This window comes from Phyllobates terribilis, unplaced genomic scaffold (assembly GCF_046119375.1).
Source record: "Phyllobates terribilis strain yellow unplaced genomic scaffold, ASM4611937v1 Scaffold_4__5_contigs__length_816908805, whole genome shotgun sequence".
Taxonomy (NCBI): Eukaryota; Metazoa; Chordata; class Amphibia; order Anura; family Dendrobatidae; genus Phyllobates; species Phyllobates terribilis.
In genome coordinates this window covers 497,153,023-497,164,370 of record NW_027362764.1, presented here as the reverse complement: position 1 = coordinate 497,164,370, position 11,348 = coordinate 497,153,023, and the positions used below count along the sequence as shown (strand labels likewise).

Here is an 11,348-nt window from a genome sequence, read left to right as displayed (position 1 = left end):
CGTGCTTAATTTCATCCTCTCTGGAGCTATGAGGACAGGTGTTCATCTCTTTGAAGTCAACTAAAAGCTAAGCCATCTTCCCTTGTTTGTTCCCCTTTTTGTCTTTAGTGGTCAGTGGTGATTGACTAGCGCTCATCCCCCTCTCTTCCCTAGCCAGGGCCCAATGCCAGAGAAAGACAGGGCGAGGTTTGCGTGCGACGATTGGTGAAGAGCCAATACAGGGACGTTAGTGGAGACAGGGTTATATTAGATCAGCCTAGGAGGTCTCCACTCCCCCCTTTCCCTAGAGTCTGGGCTCCCTTTCCCTCTTCTCTTTGTGTTGCACTAAGTCTTTCCCACACCTTGCCTTACAGATATTGAGAAAAACATGCATATGTGTCTTTTTATATAGTGTATGTAAACTTCTGGTTTCAACTGTAAATATCAAATTTGAGGCTACACAAATTTGTTACCCTATTGCCATCTCACCATGAGGTGACGATCCAAATGGAAAGAAGGTTGGCCAGTGGCCGATATCTACAAGATAGGGGGCATCAAGTCCATTAACTTCTCCAGAGAAACTCTAGATTTATGGAGCAGGACAATGGCTAACAATCTAGAGTTCAAAGCTCAGTTAATTCCAGGCCACTTGAATAAATTGTCAGTTTCTCTAAAAGGGAGTGAAAGATAGATCTCTTTGCATCAGAGACAACAATGTAGGTTCCTCAATATATCCAGCATTTAGAAGTGGATTCCCTGTCCATTCCATGGCCCCAGTGGAGGATCCTGTTTCTTTCCACTTTCCTGCTAACTCATGTCCTCTAGAATATGTGAGATCAAGTAGATCAGATGGTTGTACAGTGACTGGGATCCACAAATTAAGTTTGGCTGCACTCCCTTTCAGGTTTGTCAAACACACTATTGATTTGATTACTCATTCCTTTTAAGTTGATGGATACATAACAAAAGATATGTCACTTGGAAGTAAGCATAAGTCGAAATTAGGCCTTTCTTGCAAGACAGGCTTATGTGACCTAAGATGCCCCTGGCCAGCCACAGCCAGCATAATTATTTACTTTCCAGGAGGATTGGGGGGCAACACTTATTCCCAAAGGCTATTGCTGAGTGAATGTCCTTTTCTCACAGAAGAAAAATAATAAAATGGAGCCAACACCAAGCGCAATAGGGTCTTATCCGAGGGAGGAATATCCCGGTTCTCCTGAGGAAGAAGTTGGTCCACCTTCAAAGCGCATAGAGAATAAATCGCATGAACCCATATTGCTGTTTCTTGCCATCCACATTGGCAGCGTGGACTAACACCTTCATTCTCCAACCAATTGAGAAGAACTATGACGCAAGTCAAAGATTCCCGCAAACCATACTTCATTGGTCCCATGCAGCAGTATTACAGGGTATTAGGCCAGAGCTGCTTCACAATGTTGTTGCATTGTGATATTGCATCTTAAGACTGTCAGTGCAGTTGTATTGTGACACAACATGATCACAAAATAACTTTCGCAAAGTCCAACACTAATGTATTTCTGGTCACATACAACTTTTCCATCATGTAATTCACTTGCGACACTGTCTGAAATTTGGTTGTTATCTTCGACTGGGGATATTTGACGACTTTGGCTACATGGTATGAAGTCTTGAAGAAGAGGGGAAACATAAAAATGAGTGTAATATGTCTGCAATTGGGCGCATTGTAATTTTTTTGTAAAAATACAGCTAAATCGCAGAAAGGACACAAGCCACAGTCACAAGCAACTTACACTATGGTGGTCCAAGATGGCAATATGACATTACAGACCTGGCAACCATAATGCCAGGAGGTTTTGGTTGTTGCCATCGCAGTCAAATTGTATCAGGCTATGTTCAGACAGTTTTTTTGAGGCGTAAAAACATCCAGTTTTTCAAGTGAAAATCACTCTAGGAAACAATTTTGTAGAGGGTAGTTTCTGAGGATGTTTTTTAGATTTTTTTTTATGTATTTTTTCTCTGAAGCGTTTTTCGCAGCCTTTTTTACTCAACGTATCAAATTTGAGTGTATTCTAGGACTAATCTGCACTTTTTCTTTTCAACAAAGCATTTTTTTTTCCTTAGAGGGGGGGGACCCGCTCACCGCTCAATGGTTTTTGTAGCGGGTTTGGTCAAAAAAATCCTTAAAAAACTTGGCGGGAGCATAGCTTTATGGTGCGAGTCACAACAGTCAACGCGACTCGATAACAGGCGACAAAAGTCACCGTACTGCCGTCACCTAACTGCCACAGCGTAACTGTAACAGGCGCACAGTTGGTTTTCAAAGTTGCTGTTGAGCCTAGTAGTGCAGGGCTGGCCAATACCTGAGATAATGAGAGACCTGACAGCCATAATGGTCGCCCACCATCCTATATACATGCACTCTCGGGGTGAGCAGTGATAGTGCAGGGCTAGTCTCTCCCTCACACTCAGTGACAGTGCTGGGCTAGTCTCTCCCTCACACTCAGTGACAGTGCTGGGCTGGTCTCTCCCTCACACTCAGCCTCCATCCTCTGTATGTGTCACACGGCCGGGCTGTGGGCGGCTCCTCCCGCTTCCTGTGCCGTGTTATGTGCTCTGCTCGGCCCCCGTGTGGTTGTGTCTTGTTGTGTTGTTGTGTCTCATGTCGTCTCCTCCTCTGCTCGCCCCTGTAGTCGGGGGATCCCCCGGTCTTCTCCTCCCCCGGGACCCGCCACCCCGAGCCTGGAGTCCCCGGGACAAGTGCAGCTACCTGGGCCTGTCCCACGGTAACCTGCGGGTCCACTACAAAGGTCAGTACGGCGCCGGGGAAAGTGGATGGCAGTCGGGAGGGGGGTGATTCGAGCGATTCCGGGCTTTTGGGGGGCACAGAGGGATTATTGGGGGGCCTGGCGGTGATTTGGGGTGTATGGAGATAATAAACACTGCAGGGAGGAGGATGGGGCCGGAGGAGGAGTGCGTTAGTGGCTTGGCTAACAAGGGGCTTGTGTTTACTAGCTGACACATATATACAGACGTATACACAACAATGGAGGCTCCGCACCGAGCAGACGTGCTGCTACATGCTCGGGTCTCCGGGAGCCTCCACTGCTGAGCTGCAGAGCACACACCAGGGAGGGGGATGGGGTGTTTGTCAGCCTGACAGCCGATAACTCCTGCAGTGCTAACCTCCCTGTGACTCACTACAACCCCCATCATCCTGATCCCTGCTGATGCGTACTAACTGTCATTTGTCCTGCAGCTCAGATGATTGACCATACACTATATTTTGGGTGAAGCCCCCTCCTCCCCAGGTGACATCTGCTGCTGAGTTTTCAGGCCTCATTCACACACACAGGCTTTGTTGTAGAGTGGGGATTTGCAGTAAACCCCATTTTCATTGTGTGATCCCTCGGTTCTGGAGAGCGCACAGCTATGATCTGCACATTACACAATCACATGCACTGCCTGTGTGGGGTTACTGCAGATTTGCTGTGTCACTATCCAAAACTAAAGATAATCCACAAAACTTGTTTATTCTCCCAGCCGAGCTCCATTACCCCCTCGGCTTTGCATCTGCATGTCATCTGTCATCATACATTGCGGTCACATATGTCTGATTGGCTTTTTCTTCCAGTCCGGGCCTTTAATTCTGTGTAAGCTCATAGAGATATATTATGAGGATGGGGCAATATGTGATAAAATCCCCATCTGGACACGGTCGGGGCTTGTGATCAGCCCTGGTGGTTCCTGTGTATGGATGACTTGGTGTGATGTCACAGATTTCATCATGGATTACCGACTTTGCAGCAGAAAGATTTGGGCCTGCGGCTCCTGAGTTTAGGGTCAGGGAAGGATTTAGTAGGCCGTTCTGCTGGGAGCCTGGATATGGCCAGGCCATTGAAATGTGGCTTCTGAATAATGACCCTATGTAGGGTTATGAGAGGTCAAGAGGGGCTTATGCAGGTCGATTCACAACATTATTACATAGACATTTGCCTTCACAGCTGCCCCTGGTGAATTCTGGCACAACCTAGTGTCAGTAGCGACAGCCAGAGAATACCTCTGCTGCCGGAGAAAACTTGCCCTGGACAGGCTTAGGTCTGCTCGAATGACTGACGCCCGTTTGTCAGACTACGATCAGTGTTATAAAGGGACGGTTTTCACCATAAAACCATGTTAACCCTCTGTGAACTTCTGCATTTTAATCACAATTTGGAGCAGTTAGGGATAGCACTTTGCAAACCCATCATAATTTATTACCTCCCCCAAAGCTATTTTTTTGTGTATGGTTGGCCAATCTGGTGAACTAAGTTGAGATCATGACTTTTGATAAAAGTTTATCTAGGTTTAGAAGCTAGCCTCTGGTATATCCTGTGGATATGCCATAAATGTTTGATAGCTGCACCTCTCCCTTGCTAATTCTGCAATTCTCCAAAGTCCTATCAAGGGAATTGTGAGTTGCGCTCAGTAGGAGACAGTGACCCATTTTGGAAACGGGAGCAACGTGTTGATCAAACATTTATGGCAAATTCGGTGGAGTTGCAACAAACGTCCGAGATGGGACTTTAAACCAGTTATCTCGCTGATAATCTAATGTGTGTGTGAGTTACCCCTGACATTTGCTGTCAAGAAAGAGGGGAAAAAATAATTTTAACTTTTTTATTCCACTAAAAAATAAATTGGTCAAACGTGTCTGACATCCACTTAAGCCCCTCGCCTCACACTTTGAACAGGAGGCTGACACCTTTCAGAGAATGCTTGGACAGGTTACTTTGCTTGCAACACAACAGATAAGACAATATTTACACTATTTGGGAAATGGCCTTAGGTTTTGCCCATTTTTTTGAGTTTGGGGCAGGAGATCCACTTCCAGGCCAGACATCGCTCTCCATAGTCAGACCATAAATGTCGGAGTGTGTGTGAAACCAGCCTTTTGCCATATTCACACAGCCATTTGTCACCGTCCAAGCTTGGACCATGATTCATGGAACGGATGCAGGTCTATTGTCCCTAACGCAATGGCTTCAGACATGTATGAGGCTATGTAGTTTGGGTCAGGAGACCACTGGTCATGATCAGGAGAACCATTGCTTGGACCTTGATATACAGATGTGTGAATGCCGCCTTAGAGAAAGGGTTCCAATAGAAGTATAACCCTATGTTCACATGCAGCTGATTTTTTGTCTAAAATACTTCTTTTAATGTCCTGATTATCTGAATGATGTTTGCAGAAATCCACGCATGTCAGGCATTAACACACATCTTTTTAATTATTTTGTTTTTGTATTTTTGAAGCTTCATTGAGATCGGGCAATTTAGATCTCTGTGAAGAATGACAGAGGGCCTGATTCATTATTGTATTTGCACTTGTTTTTAATGTTTTGCGTCTTTTTTTGTTTGCACCATATTTATCTTTCCATTGGTGGATTTTTTAAAGTCTGTTATGTGTTCACTCCCTGCACATGTGCTGCCTCTGTCTACCACTGCAGAACATGCAGCCGCAGGGAGTCCAACATATTAGAAGAGCACGCTGAAAATACTCGGAAAACACATGAACATACTCAGATAGCACGTGATCCGAGCACGTTCGCCTGTTTTTTTTTTCTTCATTTCTGTTGGTCATTGTGGGTGGAGTTCAGGGTTTCCAATTGTCTAGTCCTGATTCATCGTTTGTGACTTTTCGAAACTTGTATATGTACTCCAGTCCTCCTCTTGGAGTGGTTTCATATATACCTGAAATTTTGCCTCAAATTTTTTAGCATTTTAATGGAACATGTGATTTTTATGTGCCAAAAAAATCACTAAACTGGTTAAAGACGAATGTGAAGACCATTTCTGATTGTGTGCACAATTCATGAACCTCTTGTGCCGTTTTGAAGAATTTGGAGTCAACCAATACGAGACAAAAAAATAGAAAAGTGACTTCAAGAAATCGCAAATGATGGATCGGGCCCATAAAGCATGCAGTGTCAATGCCATGGGTTTGAGAAACACAAAAGAATCCTTCAATATTGACTAGCAAGTATCTGGACATTATTGTTTTGGCAACAATGAAAGGAGAAAAATGTCACAAAAATGTGACCCAGACTCTGAGTACAACCTTATGGCATGTTCACATAGGGCCGACATGTATAGATTTTCTGGGCAAAAATATGCAGTGCATAAGACTAGGCCTACACGGAGACTTTGGCCACAACTTCTGTCGTGCGGTCAAAGTTTTTTGTGTGGCTGCTATACTAGTGAATGGGATCACATTGCCACCTCTAGGATACTGTGATACAAGTCACAAAAAACTCCCAACTGCGTCAATTTTTTTCCAACCTTCTTGTCATGGTCACTTAGCAAACTTTGGCTGCGCAAATAGTTGTAGCCAAAGTCACCATGTAACCTCAGCCTTACAGTAGCATTGAAGTGGATGAGATAACACTAGTCCACACTAAAATTCTACTGGTTTTTAAGGTGTAGTAACCACCTGGCAGCTGACAGCTCTGAGCTAGATTGCCGACGAGAGAAGTGACCACCTCTTCTCCATTTTTTTTTCATGATTTTCCTGAATAATTCCTTTAGCTCAGACTATGCCAGTAGAGTACATGAAAATGGGTCCAATCCTCTAAATATCTTCTTCATTGAGGGCTAAGGAATTAGAAGATGGCTGTAGATTTCAGATGCTCAGCTCCGTGTCTTCACATCTCCGCTCTATTTCTGGTTCCTCCTCTGTGACCTTCCTACTAATGTCCCATCATAAGGAGGTAACAGGAGCAGCAGATCTACGGTGTGTAGGCAATATTTATATATTAATCCGCCATTTTCAGCCTAGCAAAATGTGTTTGGGTGGCATTAGTGTTTCGCATATTAGAGTACGCAAAGCTTTTCAGTAAGTACTGGACATTTTACCCAAGCCTTATGTATAGAGTGTTCTGTGCACCATGAAGGAGAACACTCCCTAGTTCTGCTGTTTGGTAATAATGTCATGCACACAGACGAGATCACCGAGCTTCTCTTCTTACAGGCTTTACCTGATATCATGAAAATTGAAATGGTGGGAAAAGGGAATCTGCAATATGTCATATTCATGTAGAAGGCCGATCTTTTAGACAGGCATTTTCATCCCAATTTGCTTAATGGGTAACTGGAAAATCATTATTGGCCCCTTCACACACTTTATGTAAACTTTAGTATATGGTTTTTTTATTTTTACTTTCCTGTTTTCCTATGGCTCCTGCACCAGAGTGGATGGGCTGTCTTCTGTCAAAGGCAGCATTACGGCTCTTTCACACATCAGTGTCTCTTGTACGAGTGGTGACAGTTTCCACACATACCAGAGACACTGACACATTCAGACCCGATCAAATGAATAGGTCTGTGCACATCTCAGTGTGTTTTCACGGACCATGTGTCCGTGTACTTCACACGGAGACAAGTCCGTTTTTTTGTGGACACACGGTCCACAAAACGTCCCACACGAATAACATCCTTATGCCATCCTTGTGACACGTACCAGCGCCTGGGAATTAGCGTTACAGTTAGCACTGTCCCCAAGCCCCGGATGCTGAACGCTGCCGTCATTATGGTTCCTGCTGGCGTTGCGATCAGCACCAGCAGGGACTATGGTGAGGGTAGTGGTAATCTGATCCCACAGTGTCCCCACCTGTAAAAATAAGAATAAAATAATAAAAAATCCATGTACTCACCTCTCCTAGGTGTCCCCTGCTGTAATTCATCCGACTGCTGCTTCCGGGGAGAATGAGCTGGAGCTGCGCTCAGTGAGTCACAGGACACCGCTCCTGAGCTGCAGCTCCGGGGAGACTCATTCTCCCCGGCTCCTCTACAGCAGCGGTCTCATGGATTACAGCGGGGGACACCTAGGAGAGGTGAGTACATCCATTTTATTCTTATTTTTACAGGTGGGAACACTGCGGGAGCAGACTACTACTACTCTCATCATGGTCCTTGCTGGTGCTGATCAAGGTGCCGGCAGGGAACCATGATGAGGGCAGTATTCACCGGCGCTTGGGGACAGCTCTAACTGTAGCACTGATTCCCAGGCAGCACACAGTTGCCACACATGTGACACACGGGACACGGATATCTCCTTTACTGGTTTTTCCGGTACCGGAGATATGCGGACGTGTGAAACTGGCCTTGGGGTATGTGCACACAACATGTGCGAAACCAGCAAGCTTTTCACGAGGAAGATGCTTCTGGACACGTCAGTGTCTTTTGTCCTGAAGTGTGTGGGGGTTTTTTGTTTTTCTTACGTCTTTTCGGTCTTTTTTTGCAATATTTTTGATGGGCGACTTTTTTTTTTTTAATTTTATTTTTACTTTTATTGAATAAACTAGTGAGTGACTTCCAAGGAGAAGACACCTGAAGAATGGTAAGGTCACTTTTTTAAACCGCGTCACGGCTTTGGAAATTTTAAGCATTAAAAGAAGCTTCAAAGACTATATATATCGTTTTTACATGGCAATGCTTGGAATCATTATTTTTAACAGGTTTTTTTTTATGTGGATTACGGAGTATACCGCCTGGAAGAGACGTCATGTGCACATACCCTTAGGTTACCATTCCCCCCATGTTACCACTTCCATTGATTTGACTACCGCGCAGTGAGACGGCCGTATAAATCAAACCGACTTTTTATCGTAATACTTTGCCCGTATTTCGGTGGTATAGAACATTCCAAAAAAGCGTTCAAAAATTTTTATGGATTCAATTAGTAATCCATACAGTGTAACATGCTTAGTGGGCGACAAGGGTGGCAGAGTCCTGCGAGACTCCTGAGGGAGCAATCCGACGAATATCTGAGCCAGACCAAGCTGCCGCGACAGCGGAGGTGGCAGAAGCCTGTGGTCCAGAACTGGATGTTTTCCCAGAACTACAAAGGCCCGAACCCATACCGCAGCCTTCACCGCTGGGTTTCTTGCGGATGGGAGAGCCCAAATCCAGCAACTTTTGAGCAGTCTGCGGGGCCTAGGCTAGTCGGATGAGAGAAGGAGTCAAGCCAGTTCCGGGGCTGGAGATATGCTAGCGGGCCCGCTAGCTGGAAGGTACTAAGAGTTGGAATCCCAGGGGGAGGTTGTTACATACGATCACGACCGGCAGCGGAGATAGGGGTCTAAAGAAGAGTTTGGACCAGTCATCACATCTTTTTCAACCAGCGGGCAGTAGAGACCGAACACTTGCCGCGAAGGCTGCAAGAGCTGACTGCTGAAACCAGGGTCACGTTCCTTGAAATGAAGGGGCGACATAGCTGGTGTGCAGTGGGTGTCATCCAAGAAGGAAGGGATCAGAATGAAGCCTTTTTGCGAAATGAACGGGCCTGCGAGAGGTTCCTCGAGGTCTCTTGAGACAGGGCTACCACCCCCGATATATCGTACTGTCCTTGGGGTTCCCCACCTCCTATGCGGGAGCAGGCAATGGTGCAGGTGACACAGGGGGCTGTTTTCCCTTTCTACATGTCAGGGGCTCCGGCACTACCTGAAGCCGGGTCATTTAAAGCCGAGGCAATTGGGCTCCAGGTAGCAGGTGGAGGCAGTCCCCACAGCCTACCGAAGAAGAAGAAGAAGCAGACACCTGAATAGGATTACCGTTTACCCTCCTTATCATTTTTCATGGCTTTGCACTGTGTGCAATGCCTTTATAAGTATAGGAGTACATTAACTACACTTTCAAAATATTTAAATGAGGCCCGCCAGTTTTCTTTTAAGGGTCTATGAATGACCCTCCTTTTATAATAATTTTCTAGCTTTGCATTGTGTGCAGAGCCTTTGAGTGTAGAAGTATCACAACTACACTTTCTTAATATTTGAATGCAGCTCTACTGTTGATGCCTTCAAGGGTGTATGAATGACTCTGCTTGTAATTTTTGGCAGGCTTTACAATTAGTGGATAGGCTTTGCAGTTAGTACTCTTAGACTCATAAGGCTATGCTCTACTACATGAGAATTTTAAAATAATTTATATGAGGCCCTCCTTTATGTTTAATCCCTAATTTTTGGCACTTCTTGCTTTCCTCAAATTACACTGAAATTTCCAATTTTTTTAAATAAAAAATTAAATTTCTCATCAATATGGAATGTTTTATTGTTCGTTTTTAAAGTGGAGTAAAAGTGTGACACTATTGTTCTCAGCAGCGATCTGGGAGTCAGAGATACTTCCAGGGGTTTTCCCCATTCTTTTCTATTTTCAATCAGCACTTTTTCTATCCATTTCAACATTTTTCACTGCAGGGTCCGCTGGCAATATGATCGGATTTCCCATCGACTCCCATTATACTCGAAACGAGCATCCAAGCATTAGGCATTGCCCGGGTCGAGTAATGAGCATCCGAGCATTTTAGTGCTCGCTCATCCCTGATAGAAGCCGTCATGCTTGGGTCAGGAGAGCCACCGGCCAGTCCGTACATTGATATCCAATCTTGGTCCAATTTATACGACCGTCTGCTGCGCCCTAAAAAGGATATCTGGACGGTGTGTTCAGCTGTGACGTTATACCTAAAGTGGCTAAGCTAATGACAGTTATTTTAATGCATATGTTAAGCTGGCTATAGACTTCAAATCACTGACTGTCATGGTAATAATTGACCATGATCCTCTTCTTCACCATCACCAGGGGTCGAGTACTGTTTTCTTCTGCAAGGAGGAAGAATCATACGGAAATTCTAGTGTAATACCAATCTAATACTGTATAGCAGAACACCCAAAATTCTATAATGAAATTTGATTTAAGTAACAAAAGTGACACTGACGAACAAACATATTAAGAGTCAAGAAACAAGGGATGGATATAATAAGATATCCACACATCAGACACAAATAGATATAAATAATATCTGTGAAATTTAAAAAAATACATAAGCAAGTATTGCTGTGTTAGATCTAAATAGGCAGGTCACTGTGTGTTATATTTTGCTTTGTTCTTTTCTTGTACAAGAGTCCTCTTTATTTGTAATTTATATTTTCTATTTAATTATTTATGTATTCTCTCATTTTACTTACCTGACCTGCATTCTATATTCACTTTATCACGATACTTGCACTGTACACCTTGGGGATACCATTGCTCTTTTATTTTTGTCAATTTCCGATATTATTTATATGTATTTGTGCCTGGTATGTGGGGATGTATTTGGATTACTATAGCCACCCCTTGTTTCTTGATTATATTTTTTCTTTTAATTATTTTTAATGTGTGTTTGTCACTGTCACATTTGTTACTTAAATCATGTTTAATTATCAAATATTGAGTGTGCACTCATATATGCTGTGCAGCTTTTTCCTTTTCCTTCCTGCGTCTTTCATCTTTGGCTAGTTTCTGTAGCACCCCTTTTTTCACTTATTCATATTACCTACTATATTTTCTTCTTTTTTTTCACACCAATCGAA

General features: G+C 44.0%; 1 protein-coding gene across 1 annotated transcript in view; it reads left to right on the top strand.

The window, feature by feature from the left end:
• The first annotated feature begins 2,507 nt into the window (after positions 1–2,507).
• Positions 2,508–11,348, top strand: part of RANBP9 (RAN binding protein 9) — a 79,771-nt gene continuing 70,930 nt past the window's right edge. The window contains exon 1 of the mRNA XM_073678792.1: positions 2,508–2,771. Coding sequence (XP_073534893.1) covers positions 2,624–2,771 — 148 coding nt within the window. The 5' untranslated portion in view covers positions 2,508–2,623. The remainder of the gene's footprint in view (positions 2,772–11,348) is intronic.